The 25596-nt window shown below is 42.0% G+C and overlaps 4 protein-coding genes across 5 annotated transcripts in view; all 4 read right to left on the bottom strand.

Annotated features, from left to right (window-relative positions):
* Positions 1 to 25596, bottom strand: part of LOC148156088 (NLR family CARD domain-containing protein 3-like) — a 434099-nt gene that overhangs the window by 391988 nt on the left and 16515 nt on the right. The window lies entirely within an intron of this gene.
* Positions 282 to 24765, bottom strand: LOC148156091 (protein NLRC3-like). The gene is made up of 2 exons (XM_088011317.1): positions 24507 to 24765; positions 282 to 2083 (listed from the first exon to the last, which is right to left on the bottom strand). Exons 1-2 carry the CDS (start codon positions 24763 to 24765, stop codon positions 291 to 293), a joined length of 2052 nt encoding a protein of 683 aa, XP_087867443.1. The 3' UTR covers positions 282 to 290.
* Positions 19056 to 21906, bottom strand: LOC148156093 (neoverrucotoxin subunit alpha-like). Its single transcript, XM_088011318.1, has 3 exons — positions 21902 to 21906; positions 20164 to 20219; positions 19056 to 20043 (listed from the first exon to the last, which is right to left on the bottom strand). The coding sequence occupies exons 1-3, from the start codon at positions 21904 to 21906 to the stop codon at positions 19490 to 19492; spliced, it is 615 nt and encodes a 204-aa protein (XP_087867444.1). The 3' UTR covers positions 19056 to 19489.
* LOC148156092 (NLR family CARD domain-containing protein 3-like) lies at positions 21948 to 24376 on the bottom strand. Its single transcript, XM_088010622.1, has 2 exons — positions 22591 to 24376; positions 21948 to 22137 (listed from the first exon to the last, which is right to left on the bottom strand). The coding sequence occupies exons 1-2, from the start codon at positions 24099 to 24101 to the stop codon at positions 21960 to 21962; spliced, it is 1689 nt and encodes a 562-aa protein (XP_087866748.1). The 5' UTR covers positions 24102 to 24376; the 3' UTR covers positions 21948 to 21959.

The raw sequence follows: 25596 nt of genomic DNA, 5'->3' as shown, positions 1-25596 counted from the left end.
TAAATGACAGAACTACAGGCAACAAGGAGGTTGGAAAGAGAATTATAAAATTACACAATGAACTATATTAATCCAATTCAATGTTAACATAAAGTGGAGGAGTTTTGCTGCTTGAATATGTAATATTATGTTCAGCTGCTGAAGGAAGTCTGTTTATTTTTTGCGCATCCCCCCCTAGTGGGACACTTTGAAGAGACGAAACACCAAAATATAAACTGAAACATAAATATTTACCTCATAATTAGCATATTTCAACCTGTCAACAATACCTGCAGTAACAATGTGTGTCCTTACAGAGCTTTGTTGGAGGCTTTAACCACTGGCAGCAGCCTCAGAAGAGCCTCCTCTGAAGCAGAGTATTTCTTCAGGTCAAACACATCCATATCTTTTCCTGATGACACTAAGATGAAGACCAGAGCTGACCACTGAGCAGGAGACAGTTTATCTGTGGAGAGACTTCCTGACCTCAGAGACTGTTGGATCTCCTCCACTAGAGAACGATCATTCAGTTCATTCAGACAGTGGAACAGATTGATGCTTTTCTCTGCAGACACATTCTCACTGATCTTCTTCTTGATGTACTGAACTGTTTCCTGATTGGTCGGTGAGCTACTTCCTGTCTGTGTCAGCAGACCTTGTAGGAGTCTCTGATTGGTCTGCAGTGAAAGTCCCAGGAGGAAACGGAGGAACAAGTCCAGGTGTCCATTTGGACTCTGAAAGGCCTGGTCAACAGCTCTCTGATGGAGAGACTTTAGTTTAGGTTTCTTAAATAATAAAAACATTTTAGATGTTTGTGTTTCTTCCATCAGGTTGACTCCAGAGTTGATGAAGGTCAGATGAACATGAAGAGCAGCCAGAAACTCCTGAACACTCAGATGGACGAAGCAGAACACCTTGTCCTGGTACAGCCCTCTCTCCTCTCTAAAGATCTGTGTGAACACTCCTGAGTAGACTGAGGCTGCTCTGATATCGATGCCACACCCTGTCAGGTCTGATCCATAGAAGATCAGGTTTCCTTTCTGCAGCTGATCAAAAGCCAGTTTTCCCAGAGACTCGATCATCTTCCTGCTCTCCGGACTCCAGTGTGGATCTGTTTCAGCTCCTCCATCATACTTGACCTTCTTCACTTTGGTCTGAACCACCAGGAAGTGGATGTACATCTCAGTCAGGGTTCTGGGCAGCTCTCCTCCCTCTCTGGTCTCCAACACATCCTCCAGAACTGTAGCAGTGATCCAGCAGAAGACTGGGATGTGGCACATGATGTGGAGGCTTCGTGACGTGTTCATGTGGGAGATGATCCTGCTGGCCTGCTGCTCATCTCTGAATCTCTTCCTGAAGTACTCCTCCTTCTGTGGGTCATCGAACCCTCTGACCTCTGTCACCATGCCAACACACTGAGGAGGGATCTGATTGGCTGCTGCAGGTCGTGTGGTTATCCACAGGAGAGCAGAGGGAAGCAGTTTCCCCCTGATGAGGTTTGTCAGCAGAACATCCACTGAGCTGGACTCTGTAGCATCAGTCAGGATCTCCTTGTCGTGGAAGTCCAGAGGAAGTCGACTCTCATCCAAGCCATCAAAGATGAACAGAACCTGGAAGTGTTCAAAGCTGCAGATTTCTTTGGTTTCAGTAAAGAAGTGATGAACAAGTTCCACCAAGCTGAACTTTCTCTCTCTCAGCACATTCAGCTCTCTGAAGGTGAATGGAAATATGAAGTGGATGTTCTGGTGGGCTTTGTCTTCAGCCCAGTCCAGAGTGAACTTCTGTGTTAAGACTGTTTTCCCAATGCCAGCCACTCCCTTTGTCATCACTGTTCTGATTGGTTGATCTCTTCCAGGTGGGACTTTAAAGATGTCTTCTTGTCTGATTGTTGTTTCTGGTCTGTGTGGTTTCCTGGATGCTGTTTCAATCTGTCTGACCTCATGTTCATCATTGACCTCTCCAGTCTCTCCCTCTGTGATGTAGAGCTCTGTGTAGATCTGGTTCAGAAGGGTTGGACTTCCTGCTTTAGCGATCCCCTCAAACACAGACTGGAACTTCTTCTTCAGACCAGATTTAAGTTGATGACAAACTGCAGCAAGATGTTCTAAATTAACACAAGTAAATCAGAGATGAAACAAAAATACCTTCTGAAGACGATTTAAATAAATGTGATTCAATTTCTTCAGACATCAGTAAATGTGTCATTTATCCATCAGGTCAAATCTTTGTAGAAATCCTCTTACTGCTCTGCAGACGGTCAGCCAGCTCCTCCTGCTTCATCCTCCTCAGGAAGTTCAGTGTGATCTTCATCACTGCCTCTCTGCTGCTCCTCCTCTGCTCTTCATCATCACCTCTTAACACCTCATCATCGTCTCTCTGACTCTTTAAGCATTCTGGGTAATCTGGACTCAGAACCTTGTGGATCTTCTTCAGCTCGTTCTTCACAAAAGTGACAATGTTTTCCTCCAGCAGCTGGAACAGAATAATAGATGAAGGAAACATCAGACTGAAATCATGGAGCCAAACACCAGATGGATGTTGGACAGACTGACAGTCCTCTGGTCTACAAAGTGCAGCATGGAGACGACTGTGCACAGAACCATGGAAAAGTAGTAGTTGTTCATGTACAGACCATAAATATGGAGTCCAGCTGTGTTTGATGCTGCTGGGCAGACGGACCACTGGGAACCTCTGAGCTCTGCTGGTCCACTCTGTGGAGGAACCAGGAACAATCAGGAAGGCAGGAAATATTCATCCAGCAATATTTACTAATAAAATAACTAACAGTGTCACATTAAAGCAGAAAACAGAGCATCACATGAACACAATACAAAGAAGTTAGAAAGAGGAAGATGAACTACAAGGATGAAGACCAGTAACACCAGAATCACCAGTAGACATTTTAAAAAGTTGGTGCTGAACTTGGACTTCAAACTGTCCACACTGTCAGCAGATCTGATGCTGGTGGAGACAGAGTCCCAGAGCTTGGGGACAGTGGAAGTGAAGGCTCTGTCCACACAGGTCTTCAGGACAGTGTGGGACATCCATCAGGTTCTGATGACTGGATCTGAGGTGATGTGGACATGGAGGAGCTCTGAGATATGTGGGTGTGTCCATGTGGGATCCTCTCCTGGATGTTCTAGAGGATTTAAAATGGATCCTGTAGATCCTGGAAGCCAGTGAGCTCACATTATATCTGTCCACACAGAGACAACCAGAAGGTAAAGGTCCATGAAGTGATATCTGGATGTGAGCAGTGAACCAGATGATCCAAGCAAAGATTTAATGTTCCTGCTGATCCACTAAGAACCAGCAGAACCTCTGATGGTCCACATCAGCTCAGTCTGGTTGAGTTCCAGCAGATCTCACCAAGCACATCATGAAGCTTTCCTTCCTGCTGAACTGATCTCACAATGCACACAGGAACCAAGTCCTGATGGACCAGACTGGTTTACCAGGTATTTCCCAGTGGCTGGTGGAAATGTGTCCCACTGTTAGTCTGACATGGAGCCAGGAAGCAGCAGAACATCATCATCATCACCCAGAGATGAAGATATGAAGGTGTTTTCATTAGAACAGAGCAGCTGGTTTAGATAATGGATCAAAACTCTGTAAATATAACTGGGAACATCTGAAACTTACTGGTTCAGTTTACAGCAGTTAGAAACAGCTCACCTCTCTGATGGTGGAGATCCAGGAGATTTAAAGTCAATCCAATGATCCTTTGACCTGTCACTCTTAAAGGACACACAGCTGGGTTCTGGTTCTGGTTCTGGTCCGAGTCTCTGATGGATCCTGACAGAAACATGATGATTAAAACTGAATCTGTTCAGTCAGGATGAAGCAGCAAAGAGGAGCAGCAGCAGCTTCATCACCACGTCTGTTTTGGCCTGATATAGTGAACGCTGTGTGAAAAGGGCTGTGGACAGTTAGAGATGGTGACCTCACCTCTGACCTTTGCTCTGGCTCTCATCTTCCCCACACAGAGTGGTTTTAGAGGGAGGGACTCCCTCCTCTCTGTCCTCACACTGATCCATGCTGCTGAATTCACATCAGCTCACACACACTTTCTAGCTTCACCTGCAGAGGAAACACACATCATTCATCTGCACATCAACTCTGATCATCCTTTACATCATTAGTGCTGGTAAAAGATCAGCTGCTCCTCCTCTGATTGGCTCTTCTTCTCTGCTTCATATCAGTGTCAGGTGAATGCAGTCAGACAGCAGAGAGGCAGAGGAAGCTGCATCAGCTGCTGCACTTCTACTATCAGTCCACTAGATGGAGACATGGAGCAACATTTACATTCACTGATTCAACCTGAACAACAGGAAGGATTTTAGTTCATTATTAATCTCTACAAGTTGATTAAATTCACCACTATATTTGAACTATTTAGTAACTTGACTGAATTGAACAAATTTTGCTATAATAACATTTAATTTTGAAAGGAAGCAGGATAAAATTGTTGTGTCTGACTTTACCGGTGGAGATCAGAGTTTGATACAAGGAAATGAAATTATGAATCAGTTTTTTCTGAGAACAAAAAAAACATCTGATGTTAATCAATAATCCTGTAGATTAACCTTCAAACAGCAAAGTTGCAACTTTTAGCTGAAATCAGAAGTGAACCTTTTCTCCAAACATCAGAGCAGAAACAGTCAGTAAAGTTCCTGAAGACAAAGTTCATGTAGAAAACAAAGCACACTTACAGTTTGTTGAAACGATCCAAAGAGCTGAAGAAGAAAATGTGATCAACAAACTGAGACCCAACAGAACCGCAGGAGAACCAGACTGGTGCCACACCTGAAAAGACTGTAAAGGGACAGGACTGGACTTTTACCTGATCTGAACGATTCAGAGTTCAAAGTCAAGGTGTTATAAACGTTGAATAACTGATCATGTGACGGCTCACCTGGTTTGTAGTTTCTTCTTCCAGAGCAGCAGAAGGTTTGCTGTAAAATCAGAGGCAGGTTGATAAAGTCTTCATGAGGAAGGAGAGAAGTTCTGATGAAAATGTTTGATGATGGTTAATGAGGATAAAGCTGCTACCACCACCTGATTGTTTATCTTTGTGGTAATAATCGTTTATTATGTTCTTAATGTTTTTTAATCTTTGTTTTCATTGTTGTTATGTTTGCAACTTAATTTGAGCAGAAATGAGTCCAGAGAAAAGAGCAGCTGGTTGATTCCTGCTGCAGTAACTGGTCTGACTATGAATACAGTCAGAATATGAAGATAAAGTTAAACAAACTTAACTGTAGTTCTTAACATCACCACATTACTGCAGCTGAAACCACACGTTGTTATAATATAGATTATTAATATAGCTCCTATATAATCATTGATCATCATGTCAGTGAGGTGAGCAGAGTGAGGACAGTCTCTGGTTAAACCAGGATCAGCTGAGCAGGTTCTGCTGATCCAGGTTCAAACCCTGATTTCATTTCAATCATCAACCTGAATCTAAAGTCAGATCAGCAGCAGAAGGTGGCAGCTTGTTCCAGACTCATTATTTACACATGCAGCTGTTTTCCAGCTGTTCTCCACAGCTGGAGGGAGGGAGGGGGGATGTTTGGAGGAGAGAACCTGAACATTCAGCCTCCAGGTTTTACAGCTGGATTCTGACCTCAGCAGCTGGAACAACGACACAGATGAAACCAGAGACTCCTGGAAAATGGATGTTTGGATCTGATCAGGTCTGCAGATTCACTGACTGGGATTTATTCAGAAAATGTCTCAGAGCTGAGAAGAGCTGAGCTTCTTCAGACTGAATGCTGGGAAATCTTCACTCCTCCCATTCAGTGATGTTCAGGTTCTGAACTTTAACAACTAGAATCAGTTGGAAACATCAGGAATTTGGTCCATTAAAGTGTTAATAATAAAATCAAACCTTCTGCTGTTAGTTGAGTAAAGTCTGTTTCCACTAAGAACTGTGAGCGTTTCCTCCAGTCTGTGTTCGGCTTTAATCTCCTGCAGGAAACCAAACCTCCACGTCTCGACTGGAGTCGCCGTGGCAACGCCTTTCACACATCAGGATGGTGGGTTGAGACTGGATGAGAGCCGATGAGTTGTTTTTATTTAGTGGCAGAGCTGCATTCATCCATTCATCATCCCAGTTTTCCTGCCATGCAGATTAATCTCCACTAATCTGAAGCTTGGAGACCAAAATGTCACAAACTGGGATTAAGAGAGTTGAGATGTTGAAATCTGTCACATTTAGAAAAGAAGCTTCATGATGCTATGATTTGTTCATCTGAACAACTTTTTAAAATATTTACTCTTTATAACAAATCAAACTGATCAGAATTATTATTTTGAAGCAACAACCATCAGTTTAATTGATCAATTATGTTATTGGCAAACTAATATAAAGTAAACTGATGTATGGAAGAACAAACATGCCTCAGTCAAGATAATCACCATTCATATCATATTTATAACCACATTAGCTAACAAAGCTAACATCTTGTATTCCACATATGTAAAGATTATAACCTTTAGATTAAAATGTGTAGAAAATTATAAACTTATGTCCAGTTTTATTTGCTACAACAGAGTTTTAGGGCCAAACTAAGGAAAAATATAAAATAAATGACAAACTAAGTCTGTCTGTGTGGTGATAAAATGATCCTAAGTTCCCATCAGCTGATCATGTTATATTAATGCTTGTGAACTCTGACCAGAAGATCCTGTTTGGGTTAAACACACACAAGGTTGGAAGTTGTTTTCCTGCAGCTGAAGGGAACCAGACTGTCTCTGCATGTTCTGGATCCTGGATATAAAACCTACATGTTGACTCTTCCTGTTGGAGCTTTTCATCCTGAACTGATTCATTACTGATTGTCTTACAGGCTCTCTGCATTCTGCACAAGATACAAATAAACCTGATGGACTGATTTCATCTAACAGCTTGGAAATTAATGTTTTCCTCAACAGTTTGGTGCCGACCTGGACACTCGGCTCCAGCCTCAAACCTGGATTAGGATTAAAGAGACGAGGGCTGCTGGTCGGCTCCACGGCTCCAGAGCTGAGATCAACGAACTCAATCCACTGATATCTGCTGAGACTCACTCAGGGAATAAACTAACTTACTAATTACAAATTATAAAATACTAAAGGATCCTAATGACCTTTTTCCCTGAGGATTGAGATTGACCAGATTAATAGAGATTACAAGAGAAAGAAATTAAAAATAGGAAAAGAATAAAAACGAAGAAAAGTAAGAGAAGAAGAGAAGACAGATCTTTGTAAAGATTATTTTCTTGAAGATTCCTGCAGGGTGTCTGACAAAGAAATTGATACTTATAGAGATTTTTTAGTTTTTCTTGTAAAGCTGAATAAAAACCTTTACAGAGTTTTGATGGAACCACAGGTTCTAGGATGAGTCCTAGTCAAAGTCCTTATCGGAGGATAAGGCAGGTATTTACTAGAGTTTTGGTTTTAAATTCAGGGAACCAAACCTTTAGAGAATCCTAAAGACTTTATCAGAAATAAAAACCTGTTAGAGGATGAAGAGGCAGAGCGACCTCAAAGCTGATTGGTTGGATTCTGTGGAGACGTTTGCAGTCTAAAGAGGAAATCCCACCTATTCAGAAGAAATGGGTCTGAGTGGTTCCTGGGTCTTTTCTCCTCCTCAGGGTGAATCGATTCACTATATAATAATGAAATATGGAGAAAAAAGTTTGCATGATGTGAATGAATGGATGAAAAGTGTCATTTCTCCTGTTCATTGAAGCTGATGGTTTAAAAGGAAAAGAAAGATAATTAGAAGCAGAGGAAGAAACTGAGGCAAAGAAACGAGAAACGAAGAGTCGAGTTGATCCTGAGAAACAAGGAAAGTTTGGAAAGTTGGATGAAAGAGAGAAAGAAGAGAAAGACAGAAAAATGAACAAATGGAAATGCTTCTATTTCTGAACATAAATCTTTTGTGGATAAATTACAGGCCTTAATATGTTTTAGTGTGTTTGAATCAGCAAATGATTTTATTTTGAAAAGGAGGATAATAAGTGACTAAAACAATCATGAAAAGGAAAAATAAGATGTAAATATTTATATAAACAATAAAAACAACAAAACAAACTAATGGATTTCTATTTGCTTCTTCTTCTCTCCTCTGTCTGAGCCTCACTGTGGTGCATCTGACCTCTGACCTCAACTCCTCAGCCCTGTCCTCCATGGACCAGATGACGTCCCTCTCACACCACCAGCTGATCAAAGTGATCCAGTAGATCCAGTGGATCAACAAGATGAGGAAGATGAAGAAAACCTTCATCACCTCCAGGCTCTGAAGTTTCTGTTGATCCTGATTTATTTGACACCAGAGAACTGATGAGACATGTCCATTCAGGGGACGACTGTCTGTCTCCTGTTGGACATTTGGACTGAAACTGTGTGTGACTGAGCTTTAACAACCTCCACTGGTCTGCTGTCCAGGATCAGAGCAGAGAAAGAAAAGATCAACCTGATCAGAGCTGAGAGGAGAAGACACCATCTGTGGACAACATGGACATATTGTTGCCATGTGAAGCTGGACAACATGGACATATTGTTGCCATGTGAAGCTGGACAACATGGACATATTGTTGCCATGTGAAGCTGGACAACATGGACATATTGTTGCCATGTGAAGCTGGACAACATGGACATATTGTTGCCATGTGAAGCTGGACAACATGGACATATTGTTGCCATGTGAAGCTGGACAACATGGACAGATTGTTGCCATGTGAAGCTGGACAACATGGACATATTGTTGCCATGTGAAGCTGGACAACATGGACATATTGTTGCCATGTGAAGCTGGACAACATGGACATATTGTTGCCATGTGAAGCTGGACAACATGGACATATTGTTGCCATGTGAAGCTGGACAACATGGACATATTGTTGCCATGTGAAGCTGGACAACATGGACATATTGTTGCCATGTGAAGCTGACAGCTGTAAATGAGCATTTGCTGACATTTATTCTCCAAAGTCATATTTCTCTGTAATCTTTAATCCAACATGCTGTCAGTGAGCTTTACTCAGTCACTTGTTTTTTACTCAGTGCCTGAGTGGGGCAGACAAAATGAGCCACAGCTGGATAATCTGGGGACAATTAAAGGCTCCCCAAAATGTTCCATGTTGTCCCCAGATGACAAAATGTAACCAGTTAGATTAACGACGTCTCATTGGAGATGAGACTGAATTGATGTCTCTGACTTGATGACATTAGTCTGATTTCTCCTCTTCACCAGCCACTGCTTCAGGGAGTTTTGCTGTGTGATGATGGTTGAAGCTGTTGGGCCTTTAATTTGAAAGGTTCCTGTGTGGCTCAGACAGCGATGCTCTAGCATTGCTCTGTCTTTAATGGCTCAGTTAGGATTTGAACACATTTTACACAATGTTGGCACTTTTGATAAAGGTTGATGTAGTTAGTAAATCAAATGCTACTCGTCCTTTTGTTGCTGTAGATCTAGTAAAACTAGATCTTGTCTCCTTCTCTTCACATATTCTTCATCTTGGCAGTCATCAAATAAACAGGTATTTTTGTATTTTTATGTTTGAAATGTTTTTAACATAGATATGTATTTTAAAAAGACAAATGTAATAATTTCCTGCTATCAGGTTCCAGGTGTTTTCTCAGCAAACGTCAGCATGTGAACATAAAGAGTCTCTATTAAATCTAATCTATTAAATATCTCTCATCATGTTGCTTTGAATTAAATCCAGTTTGCTGAGCGTCTGCAGGTGAAGATAAAGACGAGTTATGTTGTGGTCATTTGGACTAAATCCATAAAGTCTCAAACCAGCCTGGACACAATTTGTCAGATCAGACCAAGACGGAGCCAAAGACGGAAAAACCAGATTGAGACCGTCTGGATCCCTGGGAAAAAGGGAGGTTCTGGTTCTGGTTCTGTTCTGGGGATGACTGTGGGGCTACTGGAGATGATGGTCCAGAGGAACTTTAGATCAAATCAGGAACATTATGGATCACCCTGACCATCCTCTTCATCAGACGGCCTTAGAGAAACAGTGTCTTCAGTCAGAGGCTCCTTGAAATGTGCTGCGACACAGACCACTACAGGAGACTTTTCCTGCCCACAACCATCACCACCTACAATAAGTCTTTGAAGAGCCTTGAATAATATGTGTTACATTTCATTTCCCCTTGGGATCAATATGTTTGAATCTGAATCGAGTGTTAAAGTCGTCATGATTGTAGTTCCTTATTCTCACTTTTATACTTTTTATCTTTGTGTTTATATTCTTGTTCAAACTGAAGTTGCTGCTCTGACAGCTGCATTTCTTCACCATGGTACGATAAGCTATACTTTGATTAAACTATCAGTTTTTATGACACTTTTATGTCCCTGTTTATTTAAAGGGTTCAAAGTAAAGAGTGATCCCTTCTACCCAAATAATGGAGTCCAGGACTTGAATCTTTTTAAAAATCTTTGTTCATCAATTAAAAATCCCACATCAGATCCTTGCAATGTCATTTCTTCCCACTGAACACGTAGTATTTCCTGTCTGTGTCCTCAGTTTCCCAGCATGCCCTGCTGGAGTGGTGGAGGTTAATGAGGGGGCGGAGTCTGTCCTCCTGAGCTGCCGATACTCTGATCATTTGCCTGAAGAGCCTTACTGATGTGGAACCGCAGCGATCTCACTCCTAAATCTGTCCACCTGAGGAGAGAAGACAACGATGAGCTCAAAGGCCAGAACCAGAACTTTACAGGCCGGACCTCCATGAACCCTCTGGACAGCAGAACCTTCAGCCTGACTCTGAGGAAACCTCACCTGTCTGACAGTGGAAACTACACCTGCATCATCTACGACGGGAGAGAAGAACTGGAGCTGGCAGCCGTTCACCTGGAGGTCAAAGGTCAGAGGAAGGTCAAACCTCATTTGATTTCCACAGGAAGCTTTCCATCCTGGGCCACAGCTCTCCTGGTTCTGCTGGTTCTGGTTCTGATCGTCTCTGCAGGCCTTTTATTTCATCTTCCACATTATTTCATGTCAGGTGAGTCTCTAAACTTTTCTGCCTCTAAATGCAGATGGATAAAATGTGTCCTGTTATCAGAGGGTGGTAACTTTTCATCCTGTCAGATTAAGTCTGGTGTCGTTGTAAAAATTCATGTTTATGACTCTACATTCAAAATAACATGTTTGTATTTTGTTGAAAAGCAAAGATCTGCATATTTTTCTCCTGGCATGGATTCACAATCTCAGACTCCTTCTGCAGGTCGTTTGATTCACCAACCAAACATTAAAACTCACCAAAAAATAAACGTCTCACATTTCTAGTCATCAAGAAAATTGTCACGTCTTCAGAAAAGCTGAAAAACTAAACTCCAAACTTTACCTGATAGCAATTCCTCATTAGATATAAAGAAGATCTGAGTTTTTGATGGAGATTCACTTCAATATGATTCTTTTATTAAATCGTTTGAAAACAGCATTAAAAGCAGAACCAAAAACCAGGAGATGCTCTGGATTGTATTGCAAGATATTCCAGCAAAGTCTGGAGAAAAATCCCAAGTCAGCATTAAAATCCTGAGTCTAGTTGAGTAGAAGTCATAAAATGTTACATTTTAGTTTGAATCAAGTCATTTGGTCAAATATGCCAATTATTAAAAGACATTTTTAGATGAAAAATATATTTTCAAAAGTTTTGTTTGCTGGAGCAAATATCCAAACCCCTCTAACCTCCTGTGGCCTGGAGGGGGCGCACTGACCCTCTTTGGCTTTTACAAGGTTTTTATGTGTGTGGTTCTGGGAACTGACGGTCTGGCAGGACAAATCCCTGCTTCCCCATGTAACGATCCTCCTTAGCGTTATGCTAAGACCACAGGAGGGCTAACAGGGAGAAACCTCCAGTAGAAGCAGAAAATGAAGCAGAAAAAGTTCCAGTGTGAGCTAAACTGTCAACGGTTGTTGAGAAAGTAAATTTGCTAGAAACTTGTGAGGCCTGAGCAGGTGAAAAATATGTGTGGCAGATTGCAGGGTGAGCCTCCACATGGATCGGTAACATCTACCGTATTTAGGAAGATCTGCCAGCCTAGTTTTGGAATAATGACGTCTGAATAGCACTTTAAACTGAACCAAGCTCAGGCGGCACATGGAGAAGTTTGAATGGCTGTCAGGGCTGATTCCCACCAACGTTCATCAAAAACCAGCCCCAGTTCAGGCTCCCAGGCTCTCCTGGTGTTTGGAGCTAAAAAGACATCATATGATTGGACTGAGTTATAAATCCTTGAAATTAGAGCCTTTAGTGGCAGCGGGGGTTTCAGCTGTATAAGTTCAGCCCATGGCTGCTCAGGTGGCAGGTGAGGGAAATGGGAAAATAAGGATTTTTCACAGGCATTTTATTCTACAACAGTCGTATTTAAAGCGAGTGCCGTCGCTTTAAATCCGACTTTCTGCTTGTTGTTTCCTCAGAGTAGCAGGTTTGGCTGGAATATGGAGTAAAGTGGGTCCTGCTGCCCTGCAGAACCACAACCCGACTGCCTCACCAGGCTAAGGTGGAGTGGACAGATGGAGACAACAGGAAGGTCCATGTGTATCAGAACGGTTGGGACCAACCTGGAGAACAGGACCGGCTCTACAGAACCAGAACCAAGATGGAGGACAAGCTTCAACATGGAGACCTCAGTCTGACCCTGAACCACCCCACACCTGAAGATGGAAAGATTTACACCTGCAGCATCTGCAGCAGAGAGGAAACCATCCTGATGAAGAAACGGGTTCATCTACAGGTCAGAGGTCAGTGGTTGGACTCTGCTGCAGGGTTCTGGTTCTGTCCCAGTTTGATAAAACACTTTGGAGGAAGAGTTGATCTAGAACCTGTGAGTCAGGAACAGGATTAGTTCTCCCTGTTCCTGCCGGGTCAGTTGGACCCAGTGTTTGATTGATCTGTGAAGAACTGACCCTGATCTGGGTTCTGGTGGTACTGAAGGAGTCCTGGTGACCCTCGCCTCCCTGTCTCTGTCTTCTCTTCTTTCTGCAGGGAAGCAGCTCAGATCTGGCGACCTCTGACCTTCTGGACCAGATCAGCTCTGAGGTCAGAGAAGCTAAAGCTAATTTCATTTATGTAGCACATTTTCAGCAACAAGGCAAAGCAAAGAGCTTTATAGGAATTAAACAGGAAATACAGACAAAATAATAAACCAAGGTAAAGAGCAGAAGGAGAGAAATCTAATCATGTTGATCCAAAGGAAATAAACTAAATACTCCTCTTAAGGGTCACCAGGTGGAAGAATCTGAGGTTAAAGGTCGTTGCTAAGGTGGTTTTTCTGGACTCCAAGTTTGATCTAGTCTCTGTTTTGGGTTGCTAGGTAAGTATAAGTAAGTGTTGCTCTAAACTTGTAAAAGTAATTAGTACTTTTACAAGTTTCTAAGTAATAATAAAAACTAAATGTTCTGGTTCTGGAGGAATTTTTCTGGATTCTAAGTTTGTTCTGATTCCTTTTCTGGGTTGCAATAATAGGAGTCTTGCTGCATAATAATCTTAAAAGTAATAAATAAAATTGGTCTAAATTGTGAGAACTCTACAATTAGTAAAAAACAGAAAGACTAATAAATGAGAGTCTCTGGATTCCAGGTTTGTTCTGATTCCTTTTCTGGGTTAACAGTGAGAACTGCACAGTTTCTACAAAGTAATAATGTAAAAACTCTCTGATGAAGGTGGAAATATCAGGAGAGAGTCCTCTAGAGTTCAGCCATCAGATCCCAGGGTGACTTGGGAAGGGAGAGGAGACGGGAACGAGCCGTTTGTTTACATCTGGTCTCCAGGAGAGTCCAGATATCCAGAAGGCCACACAGATTCAGAAGAACAAATTCTCTTTAGATCTGGCAGACTTAACATTTCTGTCTGTCCTCGAGTCTTTAACCGTTATATCTCTTCTAGTTCATCCAGATTAATGTGGCCGTTCCACTGAACCAAAGCCAGCAGCTTCTCCAAGATCTATTCCATCCTGCTAGTGAGTTTTGGATCCTCAGCTGGGCTGCCAGTCTCAGCAAGACTCACATCCAACTTGGGTCCCACAAAATACAGTAGTCTGTCTGTGTGTTTTAACTAGGCCAAATCTGTCACAAATGTGTTGCTAAGCCAGAAATGCACAAGCTGCAAACAGCAGAAATCCTGTTATCATGAATAAATCCAGGTGAAACCATCCCATCATGTGTGTTCCTGCAGGACAAGAGGGTTCCCATTTGCTCCGTCTCCTGGAGAAAATTTGATCACTTGGATTGAGAGACCAGTTAACCAGATGTATAATTGATAGATTTGGAGGATGTGCAAAAAAAGGCTCCAAAAAAGCAAGAAAGATCAAGCAGGGTGGAATGGGTAGGGAGAGGAGCAGAGGAAAAAGCGTCGGCCTTCACCGAGTGCTAGAGAGAAAAGTAGTGAGCAGAACTTCTGCTGCCTCTCCAGAAATGTTGGAGAAGAAGAAGAACTGGTCGCTCATGTCCTGTTGGTAGGAAAAGATCAGCATCAGATGCTCCTCCCTGTAATCTGGCTCTGAAGAATCTGTGTGAGTCTTTGTTACAGCAGAGAAACCAAAATGCTTCAGAGGGTCTCTGCTCTCTGCACTCTGAGAAACTCAAACTCTTCTGTCTGGACCATCAGCAGCCAGTGTGTCTCGTCTGCAGAGATTCAGATTTACACACCGAGCACAGATTCAGAGCCATCGATGAAGCTGCTCAGCAACACAGGAAGAAACTTCAGGAAACTCTGGAGCCTTTAAAGGAGAAGCTGGAGCTCAGGAAGAAAGTTCAGGAGGAGTTTGATCAGACAGCAGAACACCTGGAGGTCCAGGCCCGACACACAGAGAGGCAGATTAGGGAGCAGTTTAAGCAGCTTCATCAGTTTCTAGCAGAGGAAGAGGAGGCCAGGCTGGCTGCACTGAGGGAGGAAGAGGAGCAGAAGAGAGGGATGATGAAGGAGAAGATGGAGGCTCTGAGCAGAGAGATAGCAGCTCTTTCAGACACAGTCAGAGCCACAGAGGAGGAGCTGAGAGCTGCAGACGTCTCATTCCTGCACAACTACAAGGCTGCAGTGGAAAGAGTCCAGCGCTGCCCCCTGCTGGAGGATCCACAGCTGCCCTCAGGAGCTCTGATAGACCAGGCCAAACATCTGGGCAACCTGGCCTTCAACATCTGGAGCAACATGGAGACCATGGTGACCTACACTCCTCTGGTTCTGGACCCAAACACGGCTGGTAAAGAACTCCATCTGTCTGAAGATCTGACCAGTTTGACTGGAGGAGAGAAACAGCAGCTTCCTGATAATCCAGAGAGTTTTGCTGATAAATTCTGTCTCTGTTTTGACTTCTGAGGGTTTGAACTCAGGGAACCACAGCTGGGATGTTGATGTTAGAGACAGTTCATTCTGGGATCTTGGTGTGATGGAAGAGTTTGTTAAGAGGAAGGGAGACATGAAGTCTGGATTGTTGAACATAGAGTTCAATGGATGTAACTACTCAGCACATTCTCCACCAGCTCTTCCCACGTTTGTCTCAGTCCAGAATAAAGTCCAGAGGATCAGAGTGAATCTGGACTGGGACAGAGGAAAGCTGTCCTTCTCTGACCTGGATACTAACACACACACAGACACACACACACACACACACACACACACACACACACACACACACACACCTACACACACACACACACACACACACACATACACACACCTTCACTGCCAAGTGTCAATATATTTTCTATAATATTCAACCGGAAAGCCATCCAGGCCCGGCGATTTCCCAGGTTTCATAGACAAGATCGTAGCTTTAATTTCTTCCAGAGTGATAGGATAATCTAATTTTTCTCTTTGTACATTGGAGATAGTAGGCAATTTCACTGACGAGAAAAAAGGATTCATTTCTTCCGTGTCAGGTTTATCAGTAGATGTGTAAAGGTTTTTATAAAACTCCTCAAAGATCCTATTTATGTCTTTGGTTGCGGTGAATGTTTTACCGTCCTTCTTAATTAGTGGAATGTTGTTGGAGTTATCTTATTTTTTAAGTTGTCTCGCTAATAATCGGCCACTTTTTTCTCCACCTTCATAATATTTGATTTTAAGTCCAAATAAGGCATATTCAGCTTTTTTGTTATATAGTTCATGTAACTAATACTTAAGATTGCAAAGTGTTTGATATAGATGATTCGAGTAACTCTGAGCTATTTTTTCTCTAACAAACATATTTCTTTTTCCAACGTTTTTTCTTTCCCAGTGTTTTCTTTTTTAATTTTTGATGCATACGCAATGAATTTTCCCCGCATGTATGCTTTCGACGCTTCCCACACAGAGGCCATATTATCTGTGGAGCCAGTATTTACTTGGAGAAAAAAATTAAGATCCTCCAAAATAGAGTTACTAAATGCTTCATTCTGCAGTAGCATAGTATTAAGTCTCCAACGTCCTTTTCTTTCTTTTTCCACATTAAAGTCTATATGTATCTCCACTATACCATGGTCACTTATAATAATTGGTCCTATTTCACAGCCCATTACTGACTCCACTAGTTTATTAGATATTAAGAAGAAGTCAATTCTAGAATATATCTTATGGCTGTCAGAGTAAAAAGTATATTCTCTTTCACGTGGATTTACCAATCTCCATATATCAACCAGATTCCAGTCTTGGATAGCATTTGGATTGCAGCCCTGTCCTTAGGTGAAAGTTTTCCCCTTAGCATACTTTTGTCAATAAATCCATCACCTGGTTGAAATCGCCTCCCATAATAATATGTCCCTCAGTGTTTCCTAATATACTATTAATTTCATGAAAAAAGTCAGGTTCTTCCTGATTTGGTGCATAAATGTTGCAGAGGACAGTCCTAATTCCATTCAGCAGGGCTTCAACACATATGAAGCGCCCTTCCTTATCATTATGTTAAGCATAACAAAACTTATATTCTTATTAACAAGAATCATTACACCATTTCGCTTACTTGAATATGAGCTGTGGTACACTTCACCCACCCAACCTCTTTTGAACTTAGCAGCTTCTTCATCTCCAGTTATGTGATTCTTGAATGAATGCAATATCAGTGCCTTTGGATTTTAGATAAGTCAAAACTTTGTGTCTTTTAATTGGATGCCCACATCCATTAATATTCCACGATATTATGTTGATATATCCCTTAGGCATCCTTTATTATTATTTGGTATACTTTGCGTGGTTTGATCTGCCACTTAACGAGGTATATACACATCAAAATAGTAACTCCAACACAGTGTTTATTGATCTGCTGATTATTTGTTTTATGGGGCGGGCTCCACAGGGAACTGTCCTCTCTCCTTCAGGCTCCATCCATCCGACTCCAGCTGTTGCTCTGAGACCCGTCGTCTCCAGAAGTTTCCAGCTGTGGAAACTTTCCAGAGACTCATTTTACCAAAGAACCACAGAGAGACTCAGGGAATCATTTCTGCCTGCAGCCAGTGGACTTTACAACACCAAGTCTGACTTACTGAGATCTAATTTTCTCTGCAGTCATTCATAAATTATCTATCTATCCATCCATCCATCTTTTCCAGGTTTTATTTTTAAAATCTGCCATAAATTTGTGACATAATGAACAAATGTCAAATGTTTGGTTTCTTTTCTCTCTATTTAACAGTAAAATCAAACCTCACAGTAACTGAGATGGATAATAGCTGCTGTTAGCTGGTAGGTTATAAACAGCAGGGCTGGATTTAAACTGAAACATGTTTTTTTATAAGATCATCCAGTTTGAACCAGAAAACACATTCCCTCTAAACACAAAACAGAAAAAAACAAAAAAAGACATTAAAGCAGAAAATGTGAGATAACACCTTATTGTATCTGATTCTCATTAGAAAATAAATGATAAAAAGTGAAACCAATTAGAGGCTCCAGAATAATAAGGTTTCTCAGCAGCTTCAGTCACAAACAGGCTTTTACTCCAAAGCCAAAAACTCATTTTAATTAAAGTTTTAGATTAAGACAGTAAATTAAACGCATTATTACTGAAAATGTATCAGGGATTTGCTGAGTTTTAGAGACGGAAACATTAATGCTCTCATTAAAATCAGATTTCCTTCTATGATTCAAAACAATCTTCTCTGTCATCAGCAAATATAATTTTTTTTCAAGGATATAAATGTTCCTTTATTTTTCTTTTATTATGAGAGTTGAAATGTTTTAATTTGGTGTTTTGAGGAAGACCGTATCGGAGACCCATCCAACAGCAGGAAGTAGACCACAGTGCAATTGGACATGCATTGAACAGCCACACACTCACACACACATTCTGTCCAACATGGAAACTTCAGTACTCTGATCGAGGGACATTCACTCTCAGGGTCCAGCCACACACTCACACACACATTCTGTCCAACATGGAAACTTCAGTACTCTGATCGAGGTACATTCACTCTCAGGGTCCAGCCACACACTCACACACACTTTGTCTATTATTGACACTTCAGGAGGAACTAATGAAGTTATACCATCAGGGAACAGCCACACACTCACACACACTTTGTCTATTATTGACACTTCAGGAGGAACTAATGAAGTTATACCATCAGGGAACAGCCACACACTCACACCAGGTTCTGGAGGTTTTATTCAAACACCAACCCGGTATTAAGCTTTGGCTAATGCTAGCACACGATTCTGACATAGTACTTATCATGTTTAGCAGAAATAAATGCTAACACCCTACACAAACATGGTATTTAGCAGTAGCTAAAACTAAAACGCTACGCTAAGGCATTTATCTTAAACTAATGCTAAAACACTACAACAACATAGTACTTAACAGCAGCTAATGCTAACGCGCTACACCAACCTGGTGTATTTCTTCAAACCTCAATAGCAGCTCATGGAGGAGTTTGATCTGTTCACATTTCATCTGTCTTATGCCATACAGTCATGACACGGTAACATTTTTCATAAATATGTAAAAAATATATTTTTAATAAAAGTTACACACTGCAGCTATAAATGCCTGAATTTGTTCAGTCAAACTACTAATTCTGCACATTATTATGTTTATAATGCAAATATTTAAATTTGAACAGGAAAAGAACAGAATGAGCAGCAAATGAACCAAATGCAGAAGAAGAAAAATGTTTTTATTTCTCTAAAACACATGAAGAAAAACTGCAGCAAATAAACAAAAGGAAGATTTAATATTCAAATCTGACGAGTTTAGAAAAATAGGAGCCGACAGAAACAGAAAATGTTCAGAGAGAAAAACTGATCAACATTTCAATGAAATCTGATGAATGAGAGGAAAAAATAAGAGAAACAACATCTTGATATTCAGTGTGAAGCTTTGACTGGAAACAAACAGGAAAACATGAGGATCCTGGAATAATCCTGGAATAATCCCAGCTTCCATCTTTAAAGGACTGGAAGAAGAAGAAGTTTCCAAGGACTCAATCAGAAAAGTTTCACCAAGAAATAGATTGTAGAGATGAACTATCTGTTCAACAGTGAGAGTTTCTCTGACAGGAGGAAAATCTTTAGACTCTTTAGACTCAAATCAGCAAAGAAACACTGCAGAACCAGAACTGAACCAGAACCCAAATCCAGGAATCAGAGGTTCAGTGAATGTGGTATTGAAGGTGTGGAGGAGGATCAGTGAGTCAGAAGAGACTCTGTAGAAGGACAGAATGCCAGCAGGACAGTCCACATACACTGATACTCTGTTAGAGACGGAGGAGGAGGAGAGACGAGTTTCTATGTTATTGTGCCAGACAGAGTAACCACCATCATCAGAGCATCTCAGACTCCAGGAATGATCATTATATCCAAACCAACAGTCTCTGCCTCCTTTCCTCCTGATTCTTCTGTAACTCACTGATATATAAACTCCTCCTCTCCACTCGACCTCCCAGTAACAGCGACCAGTCAAACCAGTTCTACACAGCAGCTGCTCCCAGATATCAAATCTGTCTGGATGATCAGGATATGACTGAAGCTCCTCCACATGTGTCACCTTCCTGTTGTCTTCAGACAGTTTGAGTTTTCTGTTCACTGTGTTTGTGTCGATGGTGAGTTGACAGGAATCTGATGGAGAGAACAAACACAATCCAGCTGCAGTTATTGATCATTTATTGATCTTTGATGATGATCCTGAATGAGTGATGTGACAGTTTGAAGATGGTTGAATGTGAGCTGCTTTGTTGTCATGAATCAGATGAAAAACACACTTACACTTCCTCAGTCTCCATGGCCCTGGTGTCAAGAATGGGCCTCCAGCAGGCTCCACCCTGAAAGGAGGAGGGGGGTCAGACCATCAGTCTCTTTCAGCAGCAAACATGGACATTACATGTCTCTCAGACACACATTGTCCTCCACTGAGACAGGAACAGTCCAAAATCTGGATTGCAAACTGCAGTGGATGTAGGAAGGACAGTTGGTGCTGCTGCAGCACAACTCATTTCTCCAAACACAGGAAAAGCTCCAACAGAGAGGAGAAAGGAAATCCCTCAGTAACAACCTGAAGAAACTCACTGAAGCCTAAAAGGACATCAGGAAACTAAGGAAACATTTCTGGAAGCTCAACCTGATTTAATAATCAGCATTAAAATCCAATCAATCTAAACTCTGATCAACACCTGGATACCTGCTCCATCCACACTCCCACACACAGATGAAGGAATGAAACACTAAACAACCTGCTGCTGAAAACCTGCTGTGGCCTCACTGGAATATCTAGAAATACAAACATTAAAAAGGAGAAGCTGCATCACATTCAACAAAGAGTTCAACAAGAACCAAACATTTGATCTCTGAGCTCAGACTCACAAACCAGGGAGAGGCTTCCATCATCACACACCTCTGACAAACACTTCCAACCTTTCAGCACTTCCTCTACCAACCAGCACCACCAGGTGGCGCTATACACACTTGTGAGTTTAGTTCAAAATCTTTATTTCTCTCTCTGAACTTTTAAACATCCATCTGACCAACATGGAGTTACTTTTCTTCTCATCTTTGCTCCTTGGGGCTGATTGGTCTGGAGCTCCATCAAATATTGTTTTAAAGTCCTTTCTGTCATCAGTAGATCATCATGGAAATCTAACTGAACTTCACTTTGATTCATTTAGTCAGAGTCCCTATTAAACTCTATTAAATCCATCCCACTCTTTCATTTTCCTTCTGAGCCTTTCTTAGTCAGGAGAATATTCCAGAAAACTGGGTAATGATCTCTGCCTCCAGATGAGGCGTCTAAATATTTAATGATCAAACTAAATATTTCTCATCAAACTAAATGTTTCCCATCAGACTAAAGACGTTTCTCCTCTTCCTCCTCTATCAGACCTTCTCTGCTCCTGCAGCAGGTTCCTCCATACCTGAGAGCTTCCAGTCTCCAGTCTGGATCCTTCAGTCCAGCCGACAGCAGCTTCACTCCAGAGTCTCCTGGATGATTGTAGCTCAGGTCCAACTCTTTCAGATGGGAGGGGTTAAAGGTCAGAGCTGAGGCCAGAGAAGCACAGCCTTCCTCTGAGACCAAACAGCCTGATAAGCTGCAGACACACAATTCATCACATGATGAGAAGATGAGAACATTGCGGTAGAGACCAAGGTCTGAACTGGACATTTATAGGAGAGGAAAAAAGTCAAGAAACTGGAGCTTCAGATATTAATAACATGAAATATTAATAAAACTGTATTTCCTTTGGTAGATAATAAAAATCAACATTTCCCCATCGATGGTTGAGAAAGTCTGACAACTGCTGGTTGGAAAGATCTGCAATAATCTCCTTTGTTCTGTCAATAATCCAGAGTTACACTATCAGTGGAAGCCTGACCTCCACTTTTCTTAATAACTTTCTTTATGATTCTTTCAGCCTGGAGGAAATAAAAAATATCCATTATTATGTGTTGAGATTTAGCAGGTTAACCATGTCACAGTCAGACATCAATTATTATATCACATAGTAATTACATCATCTTTGAAAGCAGGTAAAGGACAGAAATCTGGTTTCACCAGGATTGGTCACATTTTACCTGAGAGTCTCCAGGATGCAGTTTGGACTCTTCAGTCCAGCAGAGAGAAGCTTCACTCCTGAATCCTGCAGGTTGTTGTTACTCAGGTCCAGTTCTCTGAGACTGGAGGACTGGGAGCTGAGAACTGAGGACAGAGCTTCACAGCTTCTCTCTGAGAGGTTACAGCCACTCAGTCTGAGGAGACAGGGAGGAAAATCTGTTATTAAACTATTCATCAGAATTTATGTTCTTTCAAATCAACAATGTTTTTATTGGACAGAGAAGGAACCATCTGATTTTACACAACCTTTGTATTTGTTGTGAACTGGTTCATTCTATAGTTGGGCCTCCAGCCTTAAATGACAGAACTACAGGTAACAAGGAGGTTGGAAAGAGAATTATAAAATTACATAATTAACTATGTTAATTCTTTTCAATGTTAACATAAAGTGGAGGAGTTTTGCTGCTTGATTATGTAACATTATGTTCAGCTGCTGAAGGAAGTCTGTTTCTTTTTTGTGCATCCTCCCAGTGGGACACTTTGAAGAGACAAAGCACCAAAATATAAACTTAAACATGAATATTTGCCTCATAATTAGCAGATTTCTACCCATCAACAATACCTGCAGTAACAATGTGTGACCTTACAGAGCTTTGTTGGAGGCTTTAACCACTGGCAGCAGCCTCAGAAGAGCCTCCTCTGAAGCAGAGTATTTCTTCAGGTCAAACACATCCAGATCTTTTCCTGATGACACTAAGATGAAGACCAGAGCTGACCACTGAGCAGGAGACAGTTTATCTGTGGAGAGACTTCCTGAACTCAGAGACTGTTGGATCTCCTCCACTAGAGAACGATCATTCAGTTCATTCAGACAGTGGAACAGATTGATGCTTTTCTCTGCAGACACATTCTCACTGATCTTCTCCTTGATGTACTGAACTGTTTCCTGATTGGTCTGTGAGCTACTTCCTGTCTGTGTCAGCAGACCTTGTAGGAGTCTCTTATTGGTCTGCAGTGAAAGTCCCAGGAGGAAATGGAGGAACAAGTCCAGGTGTCCATTTGGACTCTGTAAGGCCTGGTCAACAGCTCTCTGATGGAGAGACTTTAGTTTAGTTCTCTTAAATAATGAAAACTTTTTAGATGTTTGTGTTTCTTCCATCAGGTTGACTCCAGAGTTGATGAAGGTCAGATGAACATGAAGAGCAGCCAGAAACTCCTGAACACTCAGATGGACGAAGCAGAACACCTTGTCCTGGTACAGCCCTCTCTCCTCTCTAAAGATCTGTGTGAACACTCCTGAGTACACTGAGGCTGCTCTGATATCGATGCCACACTCTGTCAGGTCTGATCCATAGAAGATCAGGTTTCCTTTCTGCAGCTGATCAAAAGCCAATTTTCCAAGAGACTCGATCATCTTCCTGCTCTCTGGACTCCAGTGTGGATCTGTTTCAGCTCCTCCATCATACTTGACCGTCTTCACTTTGGTCTGAACCACCAGGAAGTGGATGTACATCTCAGTCAGGGTTCTGGGCAGCTCTCCTCCCTCTCTGGTCTCCAACACATCCTCCAGAACTGTAGCAGTGATCCAGCAGAAGACTGGGATGTGGCACATGATGTGGAGGCTTCGTGACATCTTCATGTGGGAGATGATCCTGCTGGCCTGCTGCTCCTCTCTGAATCTCTTCCTGAAGTACTCCTCCTTCTGTGGGTCATTGAACCCTCTGACCTCTGTCACCATGCCAACACACTGAGGAGGGATCTGATTGGCTGCTGCAGGTCGTGTGGTTATCCAGAGGAGAGCAGAGGGAAGCAGTTTCCCCCTGATGAGGTTTGTCAGCAGAACATCCACTGAGCTGGACTCTGTAGCATCAGTCAGGATCTCCTTGTTGTAGAAGTCCAGAGGAAGTCGACTCTCATCCAAGCCATCAAAGATGAACAGAACCTGAAAGTGTTCAAAGCTGCAGATTTCTTTGGTTTCAGTAAAGAAGTGATGAACAAGTTTCACCAAGCTGAACTTTTTCTCTCTCAGCACATTCAGCTCTCTGAAGGTGAATGGAAATATGAAGTGGATGTTCTGGTGGGCTTTGTCTTCAGCCCAGTCCAGAGTGAACTTCTGTGTTAAGACTGTTTTCCCAATGCCAGCCACTCCCTTTGTCATCACTGTTCTGATTGGTTGATCTCTTCCAGGTGGGACTTTAAAGATGTCTTCTTGTCTGATTGTTGTTTCTGGTCTGTGTTGTTTCCTGGATGCTGTTTCAATCTGTCTGACCTCATGTTCATCATTGACCTCTCCAGTCCCTCCCTCTGTGATGTAGAGCTCTGTGTAGATCTGGTTCAGAAGGGTTGGACTTCCTGCTTTAGCAATCCCCTCAAACACAGACTGGAACTTCTTCTTCAGACCAGATTTAAGGTGATGTTGACAAACTGCAGCAAGATGTTCTAAAATAACACAAAAAGTAAAATCAGGGATGAAGATAATTTATATAATGTGATTCCATCTCTTCAGACATCAGTAAATGTGTCATTTATCCATCAGGTCAAATCTTTGTAGAAATCCTCTTACTGCTCTGCAGACAGTCAGCCAGCTCCTCCTGCTTCATCCTCCTCAGGAAGTTCAGTGTGATCTTCATCACTGCCTCTCTGCTGCTCCTCCTCTGCTCTTCATCATCACCTCTCAACACCTCATCATCCTCTCTCTGACTCTCTGAGCTTTCTGGGTAATCTGGACTCAGAACCTTCTGGATCTTCTTCAGCTCGTTTTTCACAAAAGTGACAATGTTTTCCTCCAGCAGCTGGAACAGAATAATAGATGAAGGAAACATCAGACTGAAATCATGGAGCCAAACACCAGATGGATGTTGGACAGACTGACAGTCCTCTGGTCTACAAAGTGCAGCATGGAGACGACTGTGAACAGAACCATGGAAAAGTAGTTGTTGTTCATGTACAGACCATAAATATGGAGTCCAGCTGTGTTTGATGCTGCTGGGCAGACTGACCACTGGGAACCTCTGAGCTCTGCTGGTCCACTCTGTGGAGGAACCAGGAACAATCAGGAAGGCAGGAAATATTCATCCAGCAATATTTACTAATAAAATAACTAAGAGTGTCACATTAAAGCAGAAAACAGAGCATCACATGAACACAATACAAAGAAGTTAGAAAGAGGAAGATGAACTACAAGGATGAAGACCAGTAACACCAGAATCAGCAGTAGACATTTTAAAAAGTTGGTGCTGAACTTGGACTTCAAACTGTCCACACTGTCAGCAGATCTGATGCTGGTGGAGACAGAGTCCCAGAGCTTGGGGACAGTGGAAGTGAAGGCTCTGTCCACACAGGTCTTCAGGACAGTGTGGGACATCCATCAGGTTCTGATGACTGGATCTGAGGTGATGTGGACATGGAGGAGCTCTGAGATATGTGGGTGTGTCCATGTGGGATCCTCTCCTGGATGTTCTAGAGGATTTAAAATGGATCCTGTAGATCCTGGAAGCCAGTGAGCTCACATTATATCTGTCCACACAGAGACAACCAGAAGGTAAAGGTCCATGAAGTGATATCTGGATGTGAGCAGTGAACCAGATGATCCAAGCAAAGATTTAATGTTCCTGCTGATCCACTAAGAACCAGCAGAACCTCTGATGGTCCAC

This window comes from Poecilia mexicana, unplaced genomic scaffold, assembly GCF_051168715.1.
Source record: "Poecilia mexicana isolate PSO_F unplaced genomic scaffold, ASM5116871v1 scaffold_12, whole genome shotgun sequence".
Classification (NCBI taxonomy): domain Eukaryota; kingdom Metazoa; phylum Chordata; class Actinopteri; order Cyprinodontiformes; family Poeciliidae; genus Poecilia; species Poecilia mexicana.
This window is presented reverse-complemented; position numbering and strand designations above follow the sequence as displayed.